Source organism: Leucopleurus acutus (genome assembly GCF_964270905.1).
Source record: "Leucopleurus acutus genome assembly, chromosome: 7".
In the NCBI taxonomy this organism is placed as follows: domain Eukaryota; kingdom Metazoa; phylum Chordata; class Mammalia; order Artiodactyla; family Delphinidae; genus Leucopleurus; species Leucopleurus acutus.
The window spans coordinates 175,535-201,568 of record NC_139150.1 but is presented as its reverse complement, the minus strand read 5'-3'; the positions used below and the strand labels follow the sequence as shown (position 1 = coordinate 201,568).

The 26,034-nt window shown below is 58.7% G+C and overlaps 1 protein-coding gene across 3 annotated transcripts in view; it reads left to right on the top strand.

The window, feature by feature from the left end:
• Positions 1-26,034, top strand: part of CACNA1B (calcium voltage-gated channel subunit alpha1 B) — a gene marked incomplete at both ends in the record, with an annotated part of 193,726 nt that overhangs the window by 55,608 nt on the left and 112,084 nt on the right. For all 3 annotated transcript variants that reach the window (XM_082842376.1, XM_082842375.1, XM_082842377.1), the window contains 7 exons: positions 2,084-2,187; positions 5,092-5,207; positions 5,548-5,604; positions 6,699-6,788; positions 15,353-15,562; positions 19,755-19,867; positions 25,755-25,867. In XM_082842376.1, the coding sequence (XP_082698502.1) occupies positions 2,084-2,187; positions 5,092-5,207; positions 5,548-5,604; positions 6,699-6,788; positions 15,353-15,562; positions 19,755-19,867; positions 25,755-25,867 (803 nt within the window). The remainder of the gene's footprint in view (positions 1-2,083; positions 2,188-5,091; positions 5,208-5,547; positions 5,605-6,698; positions 6,789-15,352; positions 15,563-19,754; positions 19,868-25,754; positions 25,868-26,034) is intronic.

Below are 26,034 nucleotides of genomic sequence, written 5' to 3'. Positions count from 1 at the left end.
GTGGGATGGTAGTTCTGGCTCCCCACTTGCCTCTAGGATACTTACCTGGTTGGGAAGGTTTTGTGTACCTCGTTTCTGCTCTCCACGTGGTCTCTGCCCACTATGTGGGTGGGTGGGGTTGTGGCCTCGGTTCTGGGTGGTGGTGAAAGTCTGACTTTCTGGCAGCACCTCAGTGGGGAGGGGGTGGTGTGTCTTATTACTGTCACGTGGGGGTGGAAGTCCCGGCTCCCCGTGTGTCTCCACTGATACCACAGAGGTGGGGTGGGATGGGGGCCTCATCAACCATCTGTCGAGGAGGACGTCCCACCTCCCTGCTTGTCGTTCTCTGACGTCTCTGTGGTTTGGGAGTGTGGGGAGGTTGGTTACCTCATTACAGTCTGGGGAGGGTGGTCGCCTAGGCTCCCTCCTGGGTCTTTGCTGGCAGGGATGGAAGTTTCACCACAGTTTTTTTCCGCCCTGTTTGGCTGGAGTAGTGCAGTTACTGTCTGCCGTGCCCCCCTTCCTGGCCCTTTGGTTAGAGAGAGAGAGTGCTGGCTTTTGTTGGTGTATTTTTTGTCTGTGTCTCTTGGCATTTCCAGGTTGTAGGCTTTAAAAGCCCCAGGTCTGGGATATATGAGGCAAAAACAAAACAAAAACACAGGGAGCTCACCATGGGTCCAGAGGTCCCAGCTCATCTGCTTTCTTTTCTCCACTCTTCAGAGTCTTCTGTGAAATATATATTTGCTCTAGATGTAATGTCCAGGCTGTTAATTGTACTCAATGGGAGAAATAGGGAAGAGTATGTCCACTCCATCTTCCCAGAAGTGCAAGTCCTTGTTTGTTTTTGCTTTGGCTACTGATGGGAACGGTCCATCAGAGGGAGACTGCAGGAGCCAAGTCCTCGAGTAGGTGAGGGGAGCTGGGGCCGCGGCAGCACATCTCTCCTTTTTCCCAGAAGGAGGCAGGTTTTGAGGGTGCCCTTCGGGGAGACTGGCGGCTTTGGTGGCCATCTTAGCCCGTTGGTCGGAGTTGCATGTGGGGCTGGCAGAGGTGTGGTCTGGGAACACTGGCAGACGTAGAGCTGGGGGTCTGAGTGTCTATTCTGGTCAAGGCCCGGGGGTCTCAGCAGCCAGCCTGGAATCAGTGTCCGGGAATCAGAAGCCACAAGTGGCAGGCAGTCCAGGGGACTCAGGACTTGCAGGGGTGCAGTCCGCAAATCTGCCTAGGCCAGCAGACGCTGGAGGGCAGGAATTCCGACAGCAGCACTGGAGATCAGCCCCAGCCTCAGGGCAGTGCCAGGCCGTCTTCCTGCCTCTCTCCTGCTCAGGGCCCTGGCCCTTGGCTTGTGAGCCGCCTCTGAAGAGAGGAGCAGAGGGGCCGGGTGGTCACCTGCCCACAACACCCACCCCTCTTGGTTCACTTCTAGCGCCAGACTCGCGGGGAGAAAGAGGCTCGCCATCCCTCTCAGCTGGGTCGACGGGGGGCCCCTGAAAACAAAACAACAGTGGAAATGAATTGGACTCAGAGGGCCTCACCCTTCTGTGGGCTGTGCTCTAAAAATCAAAAGGTCTGGGAAGACCTTTTGCATTTGGTTATTTAGACCAGGCCCTGGTGCTGGGTTCTGTCTTAGGCCCAGCTCTTCCCTGGGGACCTGTGGGCTTGCCGTTGACGGGGGAATGCGGCACAGGGCTTACTGCTCTGAGCTGTGGAAACTGCAGGAGACAGAAAGAAGATCAGACTTGGGCCTTGGGGTCCGTGGGCTTCACAAAGGAGGAATGTCTTTGGAGCTGCCTGGTGTGTCCAGCAGCCTGGGAAGCAGAGGGGAGGTGTCCAGGCGGGATACCTGGGGCAGCCCTTGGCCCCCTGGGGCTACTCCTGGGCTCCTTTTCAAGGAGCATGAAGCTCCTGGGTCCTTTGGGGGCCCCAGCCCCAGAGGGGGGCTCTGTGGGGCAAGGGCAGGCAGGCGTGATGGTGGGTCCTGCCTGGATTACCTGTCTGGACCCGCCTGCACTCGGACTCTGCCGGTGTGTGAGAAGGGCCGGGGAGCTTCTGTGGCCAGGGCTCTGTCCTGCCCACCGTCCTGCACATCTCCTCTTGCTTCCAGACCAACGATGCGGCTGGCAACACCTGGAACTGGCTCTACTTCCTGCCCCTCATCATCATCGGCTCCTTCTTCATGCTCAACCTGGTGCTGGGCGTGCTCTCGGGGTAAGAGGCCATGCGGTTGTGTGCTACCTCTGTGTTCGCAGGCCGGGGAGGGGGCAGATGGGACTGGACACGGCCTGTGTGGTGGGGGAGGCGAGGCTCGGCCTGGCCCCGGGACGGTCACTCCCAGCGTCCTGAGCTCTAGCCAGCCTGTCCTTGGTGCTACCATTCTGACCTCTCCCTTGGTGGTCCCTGGCCCTGGCCTCCTTACCCCTCGCTCTTGGCCTTCACCCCGGCCTCTGAGTCAGGGGAGGGGCTGCTGCTGCCCCTTATCTGGGTTCGTGGTGCGGTTTCTGAGCAGCCCTGGGGACGAGAGAGCCCTTCTGTGTGACACTGGAGAAGGAATGGAGCGGCCTTGGGTCTCCAGCTCAGCCCTGACCCCTGGCTTGCCTCGCCTCTCTGGTCACCTGTCCCTGCTGACCTCCAGCAGAAGACAAGGGAGGATGCAGCGCTGGGGTCCCTCCTGGAGAAAGTTGCTTCCTACCTACATGGGTAGTGAGGTATAGCACACCTGTGGCCCATAGTGCCCTCCTGTCCCGCATCGGGCCGAGGACCAAGGAAGTGCTGTTGGCTTCAGGGAACAACCAGGGCTGGTATTTGGGGCTCCTGCCCTTGTCTGGGGCCGAGGAAGCTGTGTAGACAGAGGGAGAGGGCATTGGGCTGGCCTGCCTCCCTGCCCCCACCTGAGCATCAGATTCCCTGTAGGGCTGGAGGGGAAAGTTTCCATTCCACCCGCCTTGAAGATTCCTGCTCAGGCCCAAGGCTCCTGAGGTCGTGACTCAGGGGGCAGCTATCATATTGGTCTGGAAAGGAACAGCCGCAGAGAGGACAGTGGCTGGGCCCAAGGGCTCTGTGCCCTGGCTCTGGCACGTGTTCCTGCCTCGGCCCCTCCTGTAAGACTCTGACTGTTAGTAGTGTGTCTTTCTAAGCACCTCCGCCGGGAGCAGGCAGGCCCACAGCACAGGGGGCCGATGAGAACTCCTAGTCGGGGCGGCGGGGGGAGCTGTGGTCCGAGCTGGGATGGGGAAGCCAAGGGAGGCCTGGGGCTCAGAGAAGCCTCCTGGGGAAGGGGCAGCTCAGCTGAGGCCCAGAGGGGACCAGGAATGAGCTTGGCAAGGGAGAGGGGAGCGTCTCCCAGGCAGAGAATTGTTGGGGCGGAGGCACAGAGGGTGTGGTGTCTGCGATGCTCAGAGCTGCGGCTGCCAGGTATGGGAGCTTGGCCGGGGGCCAGACTCCTGAGGAGGGTGGGCCCCGTGCTGGGCCCTGTGGCGGGGAGGCTGGCGGGACACGAGTGGGTCCTGCTCAAGCTTACTCCGGAGAACGTGAGAAAGAAGCAGGGGCAGCAGCGGGGACTGGCTGAGGGGCCCCGAACTTGGTGTTACCCAGCCCTGCCCCAAGCTGCGGCATCCTTGCCTCTGGGGACCAGCCGATACGGGCCGATGTTCCTAACGAGCTCAGCTGAGCCCTCCCTCTGGCCTCCAGCTCCAGCAGCGGGGCCCCAGGGTTCTCTGCCAGCCTTGGGGAGGCTGGAGACTGCGCAGCCCCTCAGGCCAGTGGTCAGCACACGACACGTGGCTCTGCCACCTCTGGAGGAGGGCTGCGGACGGGCCAGCCTGGAGCTGGTTCAGCCTTACTCCCCGCCACGCGCCGGGCTCTCACCCTCCCAGTGCCCAGAGAAGCAGAATCGGTGGTTCCTCTCGCAGCTCTTCCTCCCCGTGGGGCCAAAGCCTGGGGAGGGCGGGCCACAGCCAGCCGCCTCCTGAGCAGTGGCTGCCCGGCGGCCAGGCCTTGGTCACTGCAGCGAGTTTCTGCTGGCAGCTCTCGGCCAACCGGGCAGTATGGTCACGCCCCACTGCCACCCCCAGGCCCTCCTGCCCTCCGGTGTGGTTGATGGCGCTGGTCTGGTGGGGAGACCGCGAGGGGCCCCGCGTTCCTGCAGATTCCGGACTTGGTGAGAGGTCCAGGTGGGAGCCGTCTCCTCTCATTGCCAGGGTTGCAGCAGCTCAGGCCCTGGTGGACACCAGTCTCAGGCTTGGGGTCCATCCTGGTCGGAGCCAAGCTCTCCCTCTCACCGTGGCTGCGTGACAGGAGCCAGGCCTGCCGGGCCCGCCCCCTCTGCCAAGCCCAGAAGCTGCTTCTCCTGGGGGAGAGACAGCCGCTCGCTCGCTCGCTCGCCCGGCAGAGAACAGGCATAGCTGTTTTGCCCTGAGGGTGTGCCTGCCTGCCCTCTGGGGACCTGAGCTAAGGTCTGTGCGCGGGCACGCGCTCCTGTGCCCGTGTGTGTGAATGGCTTCCTTCTGGCCTTTTGGGCCTCCTGACTTCTAAGCTTGGCTGGGAGACGGGCTGTGGTGCTGGGGGCCCAGGAGGGCAGGAGAGCCTCAGTGGTTTGCTGAGGAGCTGGGTGAGTCTAGAATGTCTCCCTGTCATCTCTGGCTGCCCTGAGCCGATCCAGTGCCTGCCCGTCCCTCCTTCTAGCAAAGGCTCTGGGTCTGAACCAGCAGAAGAAACAGAGTGGAAGCTCTGCTCTGGGGGATTGTTGTCCAGAAGCTCTCTGTAGCGTCTCTGTCCAGATGACAGGGCCCGGCACTCGGAGGGTGCATGCCCAGGCCTGCTCTAGGCCAGGGGGAGGTGGAAGTGTCCCTGCCCTCTGGAGCCCCTCTCTGGGCGCGGAGGCGCTGTCCCTACGAGCTGCAGGAGCCTGAGGAGGGAGGGCTCACCTGGGCCTGTTACGTGCTGGGGAGGCGGGGAAGGGCCGGGTGATGGAGGTACCCGGAGGGGTGGCCCATGGCCTGCTTCCCCCGTCCTGGCCTCCTCCTGAGCCCCTGTGCCTCTGGCCGCACACGGGGGGCCTGGGGGCATGCTCACACCCACCTGCTCTGCTTCCTGCTGCGGCCTCGCCCATCACAGGGAGTTCGCCAAGGAGCGCGAGCGGGTGGAGAACCGCCGGGCCTTCCTGAAGCTCCGCCGGCAGCAGCAGATCGAGCGGGAGCTCAACGGGTACCTGGAGTGGATCTTCAAGGCCGGTGAGGACAGGGCTGCGTGGTGCTCCTGGCCTGGCCTTTGCTGGCTCCTCCTCCCCGGACCCTCCCAGGGCCGGGCTCACCTGGGGCGGGGGCTGCCCTCGGGAGGGCGACTTGCGAGGTGGAGCGCAAGCCAGGCCCTCTCCCCAGGGCGCTGTCTGCGGGCCCCGTCAGGGGGTGTGTGTCGGTGGGACAAGCGCAGCCACGGGCCCTGCCGGCTTCGGGAAGCGTGAGGGCCGAGAAGGCAGGGTCTCACCTCCTTCCTGCTGTGTTCCTGGGGGACGAGCCCTGGTCAGGGGTGGGGACAGGAGGGCTCTGGCCTGAGGCTGTGTCTCTCTCACAGAGGAAGTTATGCTGGCCGAGGAGGACAAGAACGCAGAGGAGAAGTCCCCTCTCGATGGTAGGTGACCGCTGTCCGCACTCCTTGCCTGGCCACGGGGCTTTGGTGGCTGGGCGGGCAGTGACACGTGTGCACGCTTGCATGTGAGGCGTGATGCCCTCTGCTCAGCCAGGTGCCTGCACGTTGGTCGCTTAACATGGTCCTGGGCGGGGCCTTTCTGGAGGCAGGCGCTGGGAGGGTCAGCTGCACGCTCCTGGGGGGCTGCGTGCCATGGACCAGAGTGGGCATCGCGGGCAGTGGGCTCAGCCTGGGGGCCACGGGAGCCTGTGCTGAGAGCTGGGTTTTCCAGCGTGGCCGCTGACAGCTGGCACGTGAGTGTGTGAGCTTGCAGGTGCGTATGTTACAGTGAAACAAAAGTGAAAATCCAGATCCTCAGTCTCGGCCCGTTTCAAGTCATCATAGAAAGTTCTGTTGGACAGCGCTGCTTCTACAAGCTTGAAAAGTGCTGGTTTAATCCAAGCTCTATCTGTCCGCAGGGCTCAGGGAGATGCCCCCAGATTGCTGTAGAAAGACCCCTAGCACATTCTGGGGCCACGGGGGCAGGGACGGGGGCCAGCACAGCCCCGGTGGCAGGAAGGCTGCTCTCTCTTCACACCTGCTGCTCAGGACGGGGCCAGACAGCATGGCCACGCATGTTGCGGTCTCACCTGGGCCCACACCTGGGGCCACACCTGGGCCCACACCTGGGGCCTTGAGCAGTCTGTGCTGGCCCCTCTGCGGCCTTGACCTGACCTCTCTGGTCTCACCTGGCCTTGGAGTGTGGGCCGTTGGGGAAGCCGGCTGCAGCCCTGTCCCTGTCCCACATGGAGGTTTCCTGGTCTCCATGGTAGCCAGGCCTTCCCTGTGGGCATCATCGTGGAGAGAAGGACAGGCAGGACCCAACCTCAAAATCCCTTTGTCCCTTTTGCTCTGAAGACCGAGAGGGGCCCATGGGGGCCAGGCATCGTCCTGCCTTCCCTTAGCCTCAGCTTCAGGAGAGATCTGGAAAGGGTGCCGGTTCCTGGCACCGCCCACAAGGGCACCACCCAGCCCCGAGGCAGGTCATCTGGAGGCCCGGACTCATGCCGCCCCCTCCCACCCTTTGTTTAAAGCAGTGTTGAAGAGAGCAGCCACCAAGAAGAGCCGGAATGACCTGATCCACGCGGAGGAGGGCGAGGACCGTTTTGCAGACCTCTGTGCTGTGGGTGAGTCTCGGTGGGCCTGTGACTGCGTGCGGAATGCGCGCCCCCTCCCTCCCTGTCGCCGCGGCTTCCCTCCTTCCCTACCGCCCACACCCCCAAGTAGGCCAGCCCCGTGTGTGTCCACCCGACAGTAGGAAGTACAGCGCCCTGGTACTGGGATTTCTGCCTGGGGCCAGCCCTTGGGGTGGGCTGCGTGCACAGCTCCTGGAAGCCCCTTTTTGCTCCGGCCTCACGCTCATGCGTTTCAGCACACTGCTGGCTGCTGCCTGCTCTTGGCTCTGCCGTCCTGTGTGGACGTGGAGCCCTTGGGCACATCCCAAGGCCGGAGGCTGCGTGTGTCACTGACTCTGTAGGGATGGAAAGTTTCTTGCCACCTCTCTTCTAAACCCTGTGTCTCTCCCATGTTCCTTGGGTCTGCTGCCTCTGAGGCCTTGGCTTCATCCCCTGCTTCTCAGACAGTAAAAGGGGAACCTGGTTCTTTTATCTTTTATCGTTTTAGTACCTCCTCTCAGCTTGGTACCAGAAGTCTGGCACCAGAAGTGCCAGGCCTCTTTGCGCTAAATGCCCTGTCATTGTGCATTCTGCGGCAAAGGGGGGCTCAGCCCTGGGTCTCCACCTTCGGCAGTGTGGGAGGGGGGCCAGCGCTTGGCAATGACAGCTTTTCATGCACAGACCTCCTTGCTCTCCAGCGATCCTGAGTGGACTCGAGTTGGAAGAGCTGCTTCCCATTATATTGTTACGTTTATATACAGACCTCTCCAATAAGTCATGTGTGTATTTGTTTATCTGTTTGTTTACACTTTCCCCTTCTTTGTCCCCAGTAAACCCATGTTAATAGCTTGGGGTTTACCCTTCCTTGTCTCTCGATAACACTCACACATGTGTGCGCGCGCATGCGCGCGCACACACAGGCACATATACACGTTGTAGAGTTTTGGGGTCTTTTCATGTTACAGAAATAGTTTCATACAAATGTTTTTCATCAGTGCCTCTTGGAAACCCCTCCCCATCAGTTGGTCTGATTTGAGTTCGCTCTTGTAAGTAGCTGTGTGGTGTTCCGTGGTGTGGATTCACTGTCAGGTAATCAGCCGCCCCCCAAATCCTATAAACATCTGTCCTTCCTCACCAGTGCTTTATGTCCCTCGCGGGATGGGTTCCCAGGAGCTGGGCTGCTGAGGTGAGGGGTGTGTTGGCACCTTCAGGGCTGCCGCCACACTGCTCTCCCGAAGGGCTGTGAATTCACACCCACCAACAGGGCGGGAAGACGTCGGCCCTCGTCCCGCCTGGATGTTGCAGCTACTTTGACTGTTACCAGTTGGAGGGTAATTGAATGATTACAGAGTGGTATTTCACGGGGACTTTAATTCTCACTTCACTCACTACTGGTGATTTTGAACCTCTTTTTAAATGTTTGTTTCCCATTAAAATGTAGCTGTTGGTGACTCTTCGTATACTCTGCACATCTTCTATTGGGTCGTTTGTGTTTGTCCATAAGAGACCCATGTATGTGTGGATCTGAATTTTGTTCAATTTTTTTCAAGTTTATCATGTGAGTTCCCTCCGTTCCTATTTTACCTAGAGTTTGTCTTCTGATTTTGTAAACTGAATTGGAGAGTTAAAAAAATCTTTTTCTATAGCTTGGAATAATTTAAATAACACCTAGATTTTCTGTTCTTTAAAGGTGAGATAAAAATGTGAACCCGTCTAGTTAAAAAAGGAAAAGAACTTGGACCAGTTTTATAAATTATATTTTGTTAGGAAATCTTCCATTTTGTTGCCTTTTCTAACTTGTTTCTATAGAGCTGCATGTAGAGTTCTCTTATATTCTTTTCATCTCTTCTGTATTCAGTCATTTGCTGGTCCATTCACTCAACAGATATTTACTAAGTGCCCAGATGCGCTGGGAAGTGCCTGCGGCATTGGGCTACGGCACTAAGCAAGATGCAGAAGCCTTTCATTTTTTGGAGTTTCCATTCCAGTGCTAGGTGTGAAAAAGAAAAAAAAGTAGAGAAGGAGGGGGCTTGAAGGGTCTGGGGCGTGTTGGAATTTTAAGTAGAGTGGCCGCAGATGGCCTCGGGAAAGGTCGCCTTTGAGTAAAAAGCTGAAGGAAGTGAACAAGTCAGCTCAGCTGGAGACGGAGCATCCCCATGACAGGTGAGAGGACCCTGAGGCAGGAGAGTCCAGGAGGCCGGTGTGGCTGGGGCCAGGTGGAGGGGGCTGGGCGGGGTGGGGCAGCAGGAGAGGAAATGACCGGGTCAGGGGACTCTGGGTGCCAGGGTGGTCTTCAGAGGGGAGGCAGCCTCTGGCTCCTGCGGGGCGCTGGGGACAGACTGCCGTGCAGAGAGGGCAGGAGCAGGACCAGGTCGGAGGCCGCTATGAAGACCCCGCGGCTGGTGGCAGCCACGGGGGTGGTAAGTGGTTGGATTCTAGATCTATTTTGAGGACAAGCCCACAGGATTTGCTGACCGGTCGGACGTGGGTGTGAGAGAAAGAGAGAGACATCAAGGACAGCTCTGCAGGAAGTGTCCACAGAGTAGCCCTCCCTGGGAGGACGGGACCTGGGACACGTGCGTTCTGGGGAACGATGTCCGGACGCATGTTGGAGATGCAGTGGGGTGTCAGGTGGGCGCTTTACATGTTGGGCTCTGCCATTCAGACTGCAGAAGCTATTTAAAGCTCTGAGACTGACTACAGTGTGTTGAGTTTGGTTTTGCTCTTTTCCAGTTGTTAGTATGTTGACCTTTGCTTTCTATTTTCTGAATTAGGATCATATGAGGTTAGTCTGTATTACTGATCATTTAAAATAACCAGATTGTAGATTTCCTTTCTTCTATTTTTTGTTTTCAATTTTATTATTTTTATTTTTAACCTTTATTAGGTTTATCTTTTAACATTATTTTGATTTATTTTATTATTATTTTTCTAACTTCTGAAAATGTGTCACTTGTTCTTTTTTCTTCTTTAACAGCAAAAGCACTTACGGCTGTATATTTTCCTCTGCACAAAGCTTTGCTGTGAAGTCCCCCTCTGTACTGTTTCCAGATAACAATTTCTTTACTTTCCTCTTGAGGCAAAGGTTATCTGCGAGTGTGCTTCTTAATTTATAAGTATGTTTTTATTATATCTAATTTTATCAGATACTGATTGGGAAATGTGGCCAGTAAATCTCTAAGTTTAGAAATTTTCAAACTCTAAGTTCACGGCTGATTTTAAAAAGTTCACTGACGGAAAGCATGTGCTCTGTTTTGGAGAGTTGTCTGGTTGTATGGGTATCTCTTAAAGTCAAGTTTATTGACTGTGTTCTCCAGTTCTTTAGGTCTTTGTGTTTTATCACTAGGTCTGTTCAGTCCTGAGAGACGTGTTTTGAACGTTCCCACTTCATTTTATTTTTTTATCAATAAGTTTCTCTTGTATTTATTTTCCTTAAAATTCTGTGTGTGTGTGGTAGGAACACATCATGACATCATGAGATCCATCCTCTCCAATTCCAAGTGTGCAATGGATCACTGTTGATCGCAGGTGCTGTGCTGCTGGGCAGCAGGTCTCCGGGGCTTGTTCATCCTGCGTCACTGAAACTCTGTTCCTGTTCATCACAGCTCGCCATCCCCGCCCAGCAGCCCCTGGTCACCACCGTCCCGGTCTTTGGCTTTATGAATTTCATTATTTTAGATACCTCATGTGCGTGTAATCAGTCATGAAGTATTTGTCTTTCTGAAGGTAGCTTGTTTCACTTAGCGTGACATCCTCAAGGTCCGTCCGTGCTGGTGCATGTTGCAGAATCTCCTTTTTTAAGGCTGAGTAGTATTCTGTGGTGTGTATAGACCACATTTTCTCTATCCATTCATCTGTCAGTGGACATTTAGGTTGCTTCCACATCTTACCTATTCTGAATAGTGCTGCAGCGAACATGGAGAGCTCAGATCTCGTCAAGATTCTGATTTCAATTATTTTGGAGATCTCTCTCTTTCTGTCTCTCTTTCCAGTAGTAGGATTGCTGGATCATCAGGTAGTTTTATTTTTAACTTTTTTGAGGACCCTCCATACTGTTCTCCACAGCGGCTACACCAGTTTGCATTCCCACCAACAGTGCACGAGGGTTCCAGTTGCTCCACATCCTCGCCAGCACTTGTCTTTTGTCTTTTTTGGAAATCGCCATCCCGACAAGTGTGAGGTGATAAGTCCTTACGGTTTTGATCTGCATTTCCTTGACGCTTCCTCCTGTGTTTCTCACGGCTTTTGTTTATGTATTTAGCCACTATATGCTTTGGTAGATGTGGAGTTTATGACGGTTACATCTTCTTTGTAAATTATGCTTTTCATCATCACACAATGCCTTCTTTATCCGTTTAGTTCCTCCACTGGACAATTCCTTGTCTGACAGCAAATGTCATACTTTCTGTTACTACCATTGGTTTTGGTTTTTAGCTTGCATTGCTTGGTGCCTTTGCTTTCCCTTTCATTTCCAGCTCTTCTTCATCATTTTAAGCATTTTAAGTGTTCTTCTTCATGCAGGATTTAGCTGGGGTTTGCTTTTTCTTTTTTTTAACCCAGTCTTACGGTCTCTGTCCCTGACGGAGGGATCCAGTCTGTCTCCGTTCAGTGTAAGGGTTGACATCCGTGACTTTCTCCTTCCTCATTCCTTCACATCTGGTGTCGATATTTCATACTGTGGTCTCTGTTTTCCCCAGCTTTGCTGCTTTGATCAGGTTGCCGTTTATCACCCTCTCCTCCTTTGCTCATTTCTGATCCCTCCCATTTCTGTTCCACAAATGGTTACCTTCCCTTCCCTGCTCCCAGAATTAGAAACATTTTCTTTGCTATTTTAGTGTATTCCTCTACCCTCTTTACCACCAAGATGCATTATTTCCATAACGAGATCGCCCTATTTCCCATCTCTCTGCCCTTACCCACAACCCATAAGATGTGACCTTTGCAGTATTTGCCCTCCTCGCTCCCCACTCCTGGTTTGAGTTGTTTGGGGGATTTAGTTCTCGGCTGTTGTTAGTCCCTGTGTTTGCCCTGGGCGCAGAAATCCTGACTTAGCCTCTCCATCACACGCACGGTCACGTAGAGGTTCTCACCTTGCGGTCGCTGCGCGCCACACAGCTGTTTGCTTTGTCTCAGGCCTGCTGTGTCATTCCTTATTGCCCCCTTAGACGGGTGTGTGGGTGGGGGACTGGCTGCTTCCGGTCACACTCAGGTGTCCTCCATGGTTCTCAGGACGAGGGAGCTTTTGCTGCTGTGGTCATTGTCTCTTGTTCTGTGGGTGTCACTGCCCTGTCCTCTCGTTTCCTGGCACAGACAAGGTATCGCCTGTAACTCCCTTTGCCTGGGGTCAGGAACCCAGTGGGCCTCAGCTGCAGGCTCAGGTCTTCCTACGTGAGGGGTGTTTTCTCCCGTTGTTCAGTTACTCAGCCCCCTTTCCTTGTTGCTTTTAGTCCTGGAGTCCCTGTTACTTCATGTGTATCTTACTTTGCTCCTTTGTGTCTCTCGTCCTTTTCCTCATGATTCCTTTCTCCTTACATTGCCTGTGTTTATTTAAGATTGCTTTGCTGCATGCATTTTTGAGGCTACTAGTTTGGGGGTTTTAAGAGTGAACTTCTTTCCTTTCAGCTGCTGAATGATTTTGGGAGGGAATTTTATTTTCTCTCTCAGTTTTATTTGCGTTGGTTTCGTGCTGTGCCATATCCTGGGACCCTGTAGACTTTCCCCCGTGGCCCCGGCGGAGCCCAGGGGTCTCCTTGCACTCGGGGGCCCTCAGGCTTGGCACCTGCTGGTTCCCACGGGTCTGGACGTGGGCCCTGGCACCTCCGGGGTGCCCCCCCGCTCCCCGCCCCCTGCTGGCTGCGGGTCGGGGCCCAGTGGGCTGGCCTGCATGGTTTCCTTTAACCCCGAGACCCTGTGGGGCGCATGTGACCCTGGACCTGTCTCCAGTAGGGACTCTCTAGCCGCGAGGGTGTACCAGCCACGTGCCTGGTGGGCAGACGGGGCTCACGTCCACATGCCTGGTGTTCAGCCCACGTCACCTCCGCCGCGGCCCCCCCCCCCCCCCCAGGCCCGCAGAGGCAGCCACTAAGCCGGAAGGGGACTTGCACTTCCTGCCTGTCACCTGTGATCTCTGACCTGTGACCTGGCAGGGTTGTGGGGGCAGGGGCAGGTCGCGGCCACCCTGCGTTTCTGTGCCCCGCTCAGGGCGGTTCTTGAAGGGTGGGCACTAAGCAGGACGGGCGTAGGCGTTATATTGACTAACGAGCCCCCGTCTGGGCCCAGCACAAAGACACCCAGGTGTTTGTGGGCACCCGCGTTGTCCTAGCCAGTGCTCAATTCTGTTGTCGTCCACAGTCATTTCATTCTCGATTGCCCCCTAGCTTGAGCTTGAAGATACGTATTTTTCTTGAAATAAGCCTTTTCGTCATAAAGAATATATGCCGATTAAGTTAACCCTGAAAACTGCACAAAGCCAGAAGGAGTCCCGGTGCCTCCTGTTCCCCCAAAGCTACGATTCTGGGTGTGACGTGTGTTCACTTTTACTGTGAACTGCCTTGAGCACCGTAAAAGAGAGCTGACGTGAGCACACACGAGCTGCTTGCTGGGACCCAGGCCCGGAACGCCCTGGGGCCCCGAGGCCCTGGCGGAGGTGGCCAGGCAGCTATGCGAGGGCAGCAGCCCTGAGGCCCTTCTCGTGGCCGGGCTTGGCTGGCCTCACGGGGCTTGTCCAGCAGGGAGTGTCTGGAGAATGTGCTTCTTGTCTCACTGGCCATGGGTATGCACAAGGTGGTTTGCTTGAGTCAAGTGTTCTCTTGACCTCCCTCCCCAGAGCGGGCCTGTGTGTGTTCACAGGTGTGTGCCTGTGTGAATCTGAGTGTCTTTGGGGGCGTGGTCAGCGTCCGGGTATGCTGTGTAGCACGTGTGTGCGACTCTGTTTCTAAATGGCTGTGTCTGGGGTTTCTGAGCCTGTGGGTTCACAGGGTGGGTCCGTGATGGCTCTGCCTGTGTGGAGGTTTCTCCTCGTCTTGTCTGTACTGGGTGCCTGTCTTTCTTCTGTGCCCCAGGGCTGCCTTTGAGGAGGGAGCTGGCCGTGGCCTTGGCATTTTGCAACCCTTGGCAAGGCTGGCCAAGAGGTTTCATTGAATGAGCCAGCCCCGAATAATCGGCACTGGCTGGTGTCTGGCCGTGGATTGGGAGGCTGTGTCCCGGCGTAGCCAGAGGCTGTGACGGAGCAGTGTCTTCTGTGGGTGTGGGTGGGGCGTGGCGTCTAGAGCCAGGAATTCCCTGTTAGGGCCCTGCACGCCCCCCCCACCCCGCCACAGGGCGGACTGGCGGATGCTCCTCGGGGCCGCCCCTCCTGTGTCTGGGGCACAGCGTCTCCCTGCCCGACGCAGCTGCTCAGCTTGTAGACAGGTCTCTCCAGAGGCCTCGGCCCGTCTTCACTTAGTGAATCCAAGAGAACACCAGCCTGATAATGCTCTCTGTGCTGTTGAGTCTGGGTGTGGACACGCACACGAACCTGTGCGAATGCGCCCTCCACCACCGAACACACACCACACGCTCCTTCCCCAGGGACTGACGGCCAGGCCAGGGGTTCAGAGCCAGCTGGGTTTGAGCACTCGGAGGCACTCAGACCTTCCAAGCACCCACAAAGTCTGCTCGCTCGTTTGTCAAGTGGCGCGAGGGGTTGGGTGGTGCAGAGGGTGGCCCTGTCCCCCCAGAGCTCAGTGTGGCCTGGGGGTTGGGCACGAAACAGGCCGACAAGCCGACACAGTGCAGCTGTATAAGGGTGCGATCGTTGGGGGGCTGGAGACCTGTTAGCTGGAGCCTAAAGAAGGGTGGTATTGACGCCGGGACGTGGAGCCGAGAAGGAGCCAGTGAGCGCAGCGCTTCTCGGTGGGGGCAGAGCAGAGGTGCCGCAGGCATGGAAGTGACGGTGGGGGCAGTGGGTTTGGCTGGTGAGTCGGGGCAGAGGAGCAGCTTCCTTGGCAAACTTTCTGGAGACTGAGCTTTGGGGGCTCTGTGGACCACACTTAGCTCTGCAGCTGGGCCAGATGCAAAGGAGCTTGGCTGTGTTCCAGTAAAACTCCTTGAAAAGCAGGTGGTCACTGGCTGCTGACCCCTGAGCTACAGAGGGAGGGAGGGCCAGAAGCAGCTGGGCTCCCCAGGCCGCACAGAGGAGTGGGAATGGCCTGGGAGCATCGGGGCTGCCCTCCTGGACGGTGGCCGGGGGCGCTGGGGACGAGAGGCCGGTTCCAATCCAGATCTCGCACCCAGAGCCCGCAGCCATGGAGACCGCCGAGGCCCTGGGTTCCCTCGTTTGTGAAGCGGGGGTGGGGGCAGGACCCACTGCAGGGGACACGGGTCATTAGCACAATGTCGGTAACGGGTCTGACACACTTGGTGCCTGTGATGGAAACTGGGGCCTCGAGCTGGGCCAGGGCTGGGGGCAAGCGTCCTTGTGGCGTGGGGGATGCACGTCCTCGAGGACGCATCCGCGGGGCTCACAGCGGCGGAGGGCGAGCGTGTCCTGGGGCCCACCTGTCCCCCACGTCCTCAGCGAGCCCCTGTTCCCGCAGGGTCCCCCTTTGCCCGAGCCAGCCTCAAGAGCGGGAAGACGGAGAGCTCGTCGTACTTCCGCAGGAAGGAGAAGATGTTCCGGTTCTTCATCCGGCGTCTGGTGAAGGCGCAGAGCTTCTACTGGGTGGTGCTGTGCGTGGTGGCCCTGAACACGCTGTGCGTGGCCATGGTGCACTACAACCAGCCCCAGCGGCTCACCACGGCGCTGTGTACGTAGCCGGGCCCGGACCCGCCCCTGCCCCCACCCCTGCCCCCGCCCCGCCTCCGCCAACCTCTTCTGAACCGCTTCCGGTCCACAACCTGTTGCTTTGGGATGCCCTGGGCAGGACCCCTGTGCTGACTAAAGTGCTCCAGGGGCCTCTGCTGGGGGCCTGGCTGTGCCCCAGGCCTGGGCTCCCCATCCCAGGGCTCCCCAGCAACCTGGGCCCTGCTTCCAGGATGGATGGGTTAGACCCCCATCCATCGGGGTAGTGGGAAATGAGTGAGGGGTCTGGGGCACCAGGGTCATGTGTCCTCCGCCACAAGGGCTTTAGACCCAGGGAACGAGGGAGCCATCTGCCCTGGACCCCTGAGGAGAGAGAGTCCTGGCTCCCAGGGGCCTCCCCGGGCTCTTCTGCTTGTTTCTGCTTGTCTTCTTGGTTGGTTGAATCTGGGTGTGGCCATGACCAGGGATGCCTTGCAAGCCTGTGTCCATGAGCCTCAGGCCAGGCCAGGGGCTCTGGGTCATGACCTGTCCGGCCCTGGCTACAGTTCCAAGGAGGCAAAGAGCTGAGGTCCCTCCCCAGGGACCAGGCTGACCCTTCACACCCAAGGGCCCTGCAGGGCACGTGCAACTGAAGGGCTTGCTTTGTTGCCTTGCCTCACAAGAGCTCCGAAGACACTGCACGAAGGACTTCTGTCCTGCGGTCAGTGCTCCCTCCTTCCCCTTCCCCGGGTCAGCCAGCACGAAGGACTTCTGTCCTGCGGCCAGTGCTCCCTCCTTCCCCTTCCCCGGGTCAGCCAGCACGAAGGACTTCTGTCCTGCGGCCAGTGCTCCCTCCTTCCCCTTCCCCGGGTCAGCCACCTTCACCCTGCTCGTGCCTGCGGCTGATCTGGAAACAGCCTGTTCTGGGTCCCCACAAGCGCCTCCCTCTCTGCTCGGAACCCTGCGCGCCTGCAGTCACCTAGGTGGCCAAGAGAGCCATTCTCCAGAGAAGAACCGTCCTGGTTCCCAGTTCTGGCCCCTGACGGGCCAGCCACACTGAGCCTGGGCAGCTCCAACTGGGAGCCTGGGAAGCTGCTGAAGGGTTCTTGTGGGCGGTGGACAGACGGCTCCACGGGCTGCTTGAAAGTGTGGGTGGGGAGGCCTGTGTTGGGGGTGGGACTCCAGGCTACTGTTTCCCAAACTTCGATTGAAATCTTTGCTGGTATAATGGGAAAGGGCAAAGAGAAAGCGGAAGCAAGAGGAGCCCAGGGAGCTTCTAGCAGCCAGGCTGGCTCCCCGGGAGAGGGCGGGTTACGGCACAGAGGGTGCATGTGGAACTGGTGTCCTGGCCCCTGAATCATGTGTCCTGGACCCGTGGTTTGGTGGCTTGGGACGTGGTTTGGGACCGAATTCAGTGTCTGCCTTGAGTCCTCAGCCTGCTGTCTCACCGCCCTTGGGGGCTGGGTAGGGCCTGGGGAGACAGGGCTTCCTCCTACCTCGGCGAATGGTGCGCCTGCTCCCTGGGGCCTCCTAACCAGGCCTTTTCTTCCCTCGGAAGAAGCCGGTGGCGCCCAGTCAGTCTTGTGGTTTCTCCTTGTTTCCTGGGCATTCACCAGCTGAGCGGGCTGGGGGTGAGCCGCGTGGCCTGGTCGCTTGTCTGACATGCAGGAGCGCGAGGCTGGAAGTGTCCAGGTGCTGGGCCAGGCCGTAGGTATCCCTGGCGGGGAATCTGCCCCCTCACTGCCTTGCCTTCTCTGTGGTTTTCTGGAGACCCCTGAGCTCATCAGCATATTCCCCAGGGAAAGTGGCTGGAGGGAGGGGTGGGTCTGTGCTGCCTCTGGACACCTCTGCTCAGTGCCCTTGACAGCTGGGCTGAGACAGGCTGACCCAGCAAGGGAGGGCAGACCTTGCAGGAGGCAGACGTGGAGGTAGGGACTCCCCTTCTGGACCAGCTTCCTCAGAGCTCGCCATGGGACTCTGGCCTGAGGCTGGCCGCCCCGCAGAGAGCGGGCACTGTGCACCTCACTGTCTGCCCACCAAGCTCACCGCTCCCAGTGCACCAAGGACCCTGCGACTGAGGCTTGGATGGTGAAGGAGGGATGGGAGCGGGTGCTGTCATCCCGTGAACCCCCAGGCCTCACGGGATGGACCTGACCACCCTCCCCTCTGTCCCTCTGTCCCCCCACAGCACGCTGTCCTCTTGTTATAATGCACACACTGTTTAACCTACCTGCTCTGCTCCCCTAGCCTGTAATCTTCTGGGGAGAGGGGTCAGCTGTCTCCCGGGCCAGCTCAGAGTAGCGCCAGGGCCTGCTAGTTGAATGAATGCTTTAGGGATGAATGCGTGAGCACCCTTTCTCGGCCTCTGAGGGGAGGCTGAGCACGTGAAGCTGAGGGTCTCCTCCTTGGGAGAGAGAAGGAGCAGGCAGGGTGCCGGGGGCTCCGCTCCGGGTGTCCCCTGTCTCTGAAAGCCTCCCCTTCGGCGGTTCCTGTGCTCGTTCATGCACAGGGCTCCCGCTTCGGTCTCCCGGGAGCAAGGTGGACACCCAGGCAGTGTCAGCTCCAAGGTCTGCCGTGTGTGTGGCTGGGGTGCCATCTCCGTGGTCTCTCCTCCCAGGACCTGAGCTCCTCTCGTGGGGCCCTGAGGGGCAGGGGCCCCGGGGCTTGTGTTCCGACTGCACTCGGGCACGGCTTTCCTGCGGTTCCTCCAGGAGGGCTGCTTTGCCGTTTCATTACCCGTCCCGTGCTCGGCTCGGGTGCCCTGGTGGTGGTTTTGACTGGTTTCAGAGGCCAGGCAGGAGCTGGTTGTCCACGTACTCCGGTCCCCTGCCCGAGACCTTCCAGGGCCGTATGGACCATCACGTGTGTGTCTGTGAGGCACGGTGCCCAGTGGGCAGTGGAACTGATGTCTCTGCTTGTACAGGGCCTCGGCTGCCACAGACCTGCCCAGTGAGGCCGCTGCCTCTGTGCAGCACTTGGTGGAGAGCTGTGGGGGAGAGTAGATTTCGGGGTGTGCAGGGAGGGCAGGAAGTGTGTGGCCCCCTCTTCTACCATCTGTTTTAGCATGAGCTGCTTGAGGTCCAGTCTCCCAACCAGCCTGGATGCCAGAGGCCCTGGGGAGGCTGGGTGGGCAACTGCCTGGTGACTGGACCCCTCGGTCCCTGGCCCTGCATGGTGGGCTCTGCCCTTGGTGCTGAGCTGCTTCCCTGGCTCCCGTGCCCTGGGGTCAGAGGCTCACTGTCTGAAATGATAGGTGGATTCCAGCTTTGGGATGAGGGTCAAAGCCAGTGGCCTTGTTCTGACGTCTGGCATTCCTGTTTGGCGGCCCGTCAGTGGCCGAGCTCGGCTGCGTCTCCTGCGGTCTGTGGCCTCGTACCGCTTTTGGACTGTTTTCCTCTTGCTCTGACCCTGCCTTATGCTCAGGCTGGGTTAGGGGTAGTGTCTGTGTGCCCTGGATTCGCAGCAGGTCCAGTGCAGCCTCCCTTCAGTCCTGCCAGCCGGGTCAGCACTGCCGTGGTGGGATCCCTGGGCTGAGGCAGGCCCTGCTCACCACTGCTGCCTGCCCGGCCCAGCCTGCGGGAAGCGCAAGGCACCCCACCCACAGGGGTCTCTGTATGACTCCCCAAGGCCCCCAGCAAGCATGGGTGCCTCCTGGGAGACTCGTACTGCGGGGGCCTGGGGGTGTCAGGTGGCAGGGACACTCGCCTTTAGGGGGGCGAGCCTGCAAACATGGTTAAAACCCAACACGGTGCTGCTGTGCGTCCAGGGGGGTCAGGAGGGCCTCGCAGAGGGACGGGGCTTCTGGCCGGGTGGCTGAGGGATTCCAGCTGCCGTCAGTGCACGGAGCGCGGGATGAGACTGACGGCAGAAGTCTCACTCACGGGGGTTGGGCGCCCTCTGCCTGACGCCTGGGTCCTCCCCTGGGAGATTTGGGCCCTTGACCCAGAACTCACTCTTGAGCCCAGTCCTGGGAGGCTGCCTCTGTGTCCCGAGGCACTGGGCACTCAGCTTTCAAGCTGGAAGGAGCACCTCTCTGCGACACTCCCTGTCTGTTCGCGGGCTGTTCTGTCCTGGGCTGAGGTTGGAGCTCAGGGGCCACCGGCCAGGCCTGGAAGCCCCACCCTGGGTCGGCCCAGAGGTCTGGTGTCCTCCTGTCTGGGCTGGAGCCAGGTGGGAGGAGACGCGAGCTAATCCCCCTCTTCTCCGGCTTCTCCTAGACTTTGCAGAGTTTGTTTTCCTGGGTCTCTTCCTCACAGAGATGTCCCTGAAGATGTACGGCCTGGGGCCCAGGAGCTACTTCCGGTCCTCCTTCAACTGCTTCGATTTTGGGGTGAGTGAGCCACCTCGTCAGGGACGCCTGCTGGGGGTCCAGACGGGTCCGCGGTGTCCTGGCCGGAGAGCGCACGCACCCCTCCCACGATGCCGTACCCAGTGTGAGCTGGGGCCTGTGGAGCAGAGCCCGGGGGCTGGGGGACTGTGATCCCCTGTGGGTCAGAGAGGCTGCAGGCAGGCAGGGGAGGCGTGTCCTGGTCGGGCCCTGACTGGTGCGGGTGCTGGCCATGGGCAGCCTCCTTCCCTCCCTGGCCCTGTCTGCAGAGTCTCAAGATCAGCTTAAGGCTCTGTGGCCTCTTCCGCACCTGGTATGCGATCTTCTAAATGTCTGCTGTCCCGTGGAGGCTCAAGGCGGCTGTGGTCCTGACCCCTTCATTCCTGTGGGTCTGGTCCTGGGCACATGCAGCAGCGCTTCCTGGGGAGGCCGGAGGGGAGCAGTGGGCCTGGGTCCCTTCACCAGCCTCTGCAGGTGAGGGAGGCCTGGAAGGCAGGTGTTTCTGAGGCTCACTGTGGATGAGCACAGGGCCGGGCAGCGAAGAGTCCCCTTCCCTGGGCTCCTCCCTGTGTTGAGCCCAGGGCCTGGGCATGGGGTGCTGTTGACATCTGTCCAGAGGCTGAGTTCTGACCTGGTGGAGGCTCTGAGTGAGAAGCGGCCGTGCCACAGCCCGAGGAGGCCTTGCACCTCTGCAGACTTCTCAGAAGCCAGGGAGGAGGCTGGACCTAGGTCGAAGGAAAGCTTCGACTTGGGATGCAGTTTAACATTACCTTTTCCTCTCTGCGCTGCAGTGCAGCTGACAGACAGTGTCTACGACTTTGTCAGATTTTCACGACGACTCACTTCATGCATGAATAACTGGAGACGTTGTGTGATGGGCCCAGGACTGCCCAGCTAGTGTGCAGGGGAGTCAGTGCTGGAGCCCGGGGTGGGCGTCGTACACCCGCCATGCTGCCTGAGCTCTGGGCGGGGGAAGGCGGTGGCTGCCCAGGTGCTCTCTGGGACACGTGGGCACCTGCGATTTTCATAGATGGTTGTGGGGAAGCCAACTCTTCTACTCCTTTGCCTTCTTGGTTACAAAGAAAGCTGTGGTGCGCATAGGCAGAGGGGACCCAAAGAGGGGAGGAGACTTCAGAGTGACGGTGTGTGGGAACCAGCTAGGCCCCAGGGCAGGGGAATAATTTGCACACAAGCCAACAAAGTTTTCCAAAACGTAGCAGCTTAAAACAAGCATCTATTATCTCAGTTTCTAAGGGTCAGGAATCCAGGCGTGGCTTTACAGGGTGCCTGTGGCCCGGGATCTCTCACACGTTTACAGCCCAGCTGAGGCCGGGGACGCAGTCATCCCAAGGCTTGATCAGGACTGGAGGGTTGCGTTCAGGCTCCTCACAGGCTGTTGATCGGACTCGCTCGTGGTTGGTGACTGGCCCCGCTTCCCGGTCCCGTGGCCTCTCCACAGGCTGCTTGCGTGCCCTCACTGTGTGGCAGCTCGTGATGTGAGTACCTGACAGAGGCTACAGAAACCAGTCTCAGGAGAGACAGCCGTCAGCCTTGCTGTTGTATTAACATTTGTCAGGAAGGAGTCGCCGGGCCCGCCCGCTTTTCATGGGGAGAATGCTACCCAGGGATGCGAACACCAGGAGGCAGGGGTCCTTGGGGGCCGTCCCGGAGGCTGACTACCACAGTCCGCTGATCCAGTGTAAGATACACTCACCTCCACTCCCAGTTCCCCAGACGCATCCCATCACAGCATCAGCTCAGCGCCCCGAATCTCATCATCCAAATGGGACCCAGGTCTGGTTGAGGCTCCTACAGTTTCTTTCAATCTTAGAGCCGTGAACTGAGAGAGACGAGCTATCCATGCCCACACCCAGCATACAGCAGTGGGACGGGCAGGGGTAGCTGCTTTAGACCTTCCCGTTCAAAACGGGGCCAGTGGGATGCACAGGAGGGCCGGCTGGACTACAGCCAGCACGTGTTGGGAAAGCCCTGACTCGTTCTGGGGCCTGGGAGCCCTTGGGCTCTTGGCTTTACCCGAGTCCCCTCCCCTTTCCGTGGAAGGTAGTGAATGTTCGAGTCCCCTCCCCTTTCCGTGGAAGGTAGTGAACGTTCGAGTCCCCTCCCCTTTCCGTGGAAGGTAGTGAACGTTCGAGTCCCCTTCCCTTTCCGTGGAAGGTAGGGAACGTTCGAGTCCCCTCCCCTTTCCGTGGAAGGTAGTGAACGTTCGGGTCCCCTCTCCTTTCCGTGGAAGGTAGTGAACGTTCGAGTCCCCTCCCCTTTCCGTGGAAGGTAGTGAACGTTCGAGTCCCCTCCCCTTTCCGTGGAAGGTAGTGAACGTTCGAGCCCCCTCTCCTTTCCGTGGAAGGTAGTGAACGTTCGAGCCCCCTCTCCTTTCCGTGGAAGGTAGGGAACGTTCGAGCCCCCTTCCCTTTCCGTGGAAGGTAGTGAACGTTCGAGTCCCCTCCCCTTTCCGTGGAAGGTAGGGAACGTTCGAGTCCCCTCCCCTTTCCGTGGAAGGTAGTGAACGTTCGAGTCCCCTCCCCTTTCCGTGGAAGGTAGGGAACGTTCGAGTCCCCTCCCCTTTCCGTGGAAGGTAGGGAACGTTCGAGTCCCCTCCCCTTTCCGTGGAAGGTAGGGAACGTTCGAGTCCCCTCCCCTTTCCGTGGAAGGTAGTGAACGTTCGAGTCCCCTCCCCTTTCCGTGGAAGGTAGTGAACGTTCGAGTCCCCTCCCCTTTCCGTGGAAGGTAGTGAACGTTCGAGTCCCCTCCCCTTTCCGTGGAAGGTAGGGAACATTCGAGTCCCCTCCCCTTTCCGTGGAAGGTAGTGAACGTTCGAGTCCCCTCTCCTTTCCGTGGAAGGTAGTGAACGTTCGAGCCCCCTCTCCTTTCTGTGGAAGGTAGGGAACGTTCGAGTCCCCTTCCCTTTCCGTGGAAGGTAGTGAACGTTCGAGTCCCCTCTCCTTTCCGTGGAAGGTAGGGAACGTTCGAGTCCCCTCCCCTTTCCGTGGAAGGTAGGGAACGTTCGAGTCCCCTTTCCTTTTCGTGGAAGGTAGTGAACATTCGAGTCCCCTCCCCTTTCCGTGGAAGGTAGTGAACGTTCGAGTCCCCTCTCCTTTCCGTGGAAGGTAGGGAACGTTTCCAGCTGAGGTCTTCTTGGCCTGCTTCCTGCTTAGTAGAATTGTGGGATCCAAAGGCCTCATTTTGGTTTTTGCATTTCAACCCAAGCTGGTGATATTTTTGTGCATATAAGCCTTTTAAGAGCGTTGTGGGTGTGTTGTGAGTCTTCCCAGAGTTCAGTCCATTGGACGGAAGCCGTGCCCACAGCTCTCTTAGAGATGAGCCCTTCTCGGACTGAGCTGCTGCTGAGATGACCAAGGTCAACACCCTCCCACGTCCTGGAGGACTTACTGCTTCGAGAGGCCCATTTGCGAGGCTCACCCTACATCCCTTGAAGGGCCGGAAAGCAGCTGAATATGCTCTGAGGCCCCGCCTTTGATCTTTTGGGATCTTCCATACCAGCCCCCATTGTGCCCTTGGCTTCATTTTTAGACCGTGCCATTTCTTTTTTTTTTTTGACCGTGCCATTTCTTAACGTTGGCCTTATTTGGTCTCTGGAGAGGCTGAGCATCTCCCAAACTAGCGAGTTGTGGCTTCTCTTCACTTAGCAGCGCTTCCTCAGTTCCCGCCCTCCTCCCGCCTTGGGCCACGAGCAGCAGGAGACGCCAGGCAGCAGCGCCGCGTGCACTCTGCTTGGACGGCGCCTCCGCCAGCGCCCCAGCGCAGGAGGCACGTCTCCGCTGCCCCTGCGGCTGCAGCGTGGCTCTCTGCCCGCTCCCCTCCTTAGTTTCCTGTGCCCCCTCACTCTCCTGCAGGCCTCACGGGCGGCACCTTCAGCGTCCAGAGTCCTCGGAAGAGTGTGTTCAGGGCGCCTCAGGCCGTCGCCGCTGTGCTGCTTGGGGCCGCCCCCCGACTCCAGAGCCGCCCCGCGCCTGGGCACCTTAGTTCAGCAGCGCGGCACTCCTGCTTCCAAAGTCGGTATTGGTCTTTCCTTCTGGGTAACAAGTTACTCCAGGGCTTAGTGGCTTAAGGCAGCACATGTTGTCCTCTCATTCTGGTGGGGGAGCAGTCAGGCTGTGACTCTCGGGTCCCTCCTGAGGTTCAGTCCTCGCAGCCCCCGCTGGGCTGGAGAGCTCCCTTCCAAGCTTGTGCTCGTGACTGTTGACAGATCTCAGAGAGTCATCCTCCGGCCTCACTCTGGCGGCTGCTGGCAGGCTCGGGCCTGGTCACGTGGGCCTCTGCACAGGCTGCCCCAGTGTCCTCACAACACGGCAGCCGTGGCCCAAGAGAGGGCCGAGAGCACGAAGGCCAAAGCCTCAGGCTTCTTGTAACTGTTCTCAGAGGCGCCAGCCCGTCACGCTTGTTGTGTTCTGTTTGCTGGAAGTGGGTCACTAGGTCCAGCCCACCCTCCAGGGGACGGGGGTGTACAAGGGGGTGAACCCGAAGCAGTGGGGATCATGGGGGCCGTCCTGAGAGGCCACCTACATTGTGAACCAATGCGAGCAAATTCTGAGGCTTACTGGGAAATAGGAGACATGTTGGAAGCGTGACAGTGAGAAGAAAGCAGATTCCGAAAACAGCAGGCCTCAGCCCCGGGCACGATCTGGGTGCTGCGTGACGCTGAGACGAACTGGTGGTGACTTTCGGGGGACCAAGGACAGACGCGGCAAGCTCGCTCCATTTGCTGCCCTGCTAGGGTCGTAGTGGGTGCAGCAGCTGTGAGCAGGTCTGAACTCCCCTGAATGGTGTGCTTGCGTCCAGGGGGGGAAACGTGCAGCGGAAGGCTGTGCATTTGGGGCGATGCGGAGCTGGTGCAGCCAGCAGACCAGACACGCAGGGTCGTGGACCAGCGCTAACCCGCAGGGACCGCTGCCCTGGCATAGTCACTGTTGGTCAGGCTTGGTGAGGTGTTGATGTCGAGCTGATCCTGTTTGCAGCTGGTATGAAGGGGGTGGAAGTGACTGAAACCTTGGGTGATGTGTGAGCCCAGCGAAGCGAAAGGGAATTTAAGAGATCGACGTTCGGCAGTGGAGTTCTCCACACCAGCTGCAGAAGCCAGCTTAGAGGGAGTGAGGATTAGCCACACGCACGAAGAGCACACGAGCGCTCACGCTGACTGCAAGCCCGGGTGTGCCCCCTGAGGTGCAGTGGCCAGGGAGGGAATTCTGTTTGGCTGCCGTTGGGTGAGGGGTCCGCTGTGCTTCAGCCCTGCTGCTCTGTCCTTTCTGAGTCCCTCACGTGAGACACTGATGCTGAGGAGTGGCTGGAAGGAGGGGCAGGCCTCTTGCCCGCAAGTCCCGGTCCACCAACGTGGACGGCGCCCGGGACGACTGTTGGTGAAACAAGGGGCAGGCTTGCGCCCATCTATCCTTGGTGGTACTTGCTGGCTCCCGCTGTTCGGAAGAAGACAAGATGCAGTTATGAACTGGAGCATCTCAGAGGTGGCAGGACCAGAAAGGGGATGTTACAAGGAAGCAGAGTCTGCTGGTCTGTGTGAGAGCAGCGTAACAGTCAAAGCTGTCGCAGGCGGTTTGCCGGCCCCAGAGGGTCACCGGGCTGTGATGGAGCACAGGGGAGGCATCAGACGAGGAGGCTTTAGGATCTGCCGGGAAAGCTGCAGCCCCACTAGCCCCTGTTCTGTGTCCTCCTGGTGTGTCTGGGTGGGGGAAGGGCGGACACCATCTGCAGCTCCCGGAGGCGGCGGGGGCTCAGTGTGAGGCCTGTGCCTCCTGTCGCCTTCTGTGGCTTGAGCTGCAGACAGGGTGGGCGGGGCAGATGCTTACGGAGAGAAGCAGCCGCACGCGCGCCCCAGGCTGACTCATCTCCGTTGCAGGTCATCGTGGGGAGCATCTTCGAAGTGGTCTGGGCGGCCATCAAGCCAGGAACCTCCTTTGGGATCAGTGTGCTGCGGGCACTCCGGCTGCTGAGAATCTTCAAAGTCACGAAGTATGTCATCCGTGCGCTTTGGGGGGCGGGGGCGCAGGCGGCATGGGTCTTGCCCTCAGCGGCCTGGAATCTCTTTCTGTGGGTTTTAACTGGTTAAAAACAGAAGACAGTCACAAAGCAGCCCACGCGAGCGAGGGCCACAGCCCGCAGGACTTCGTGTCGGCCCT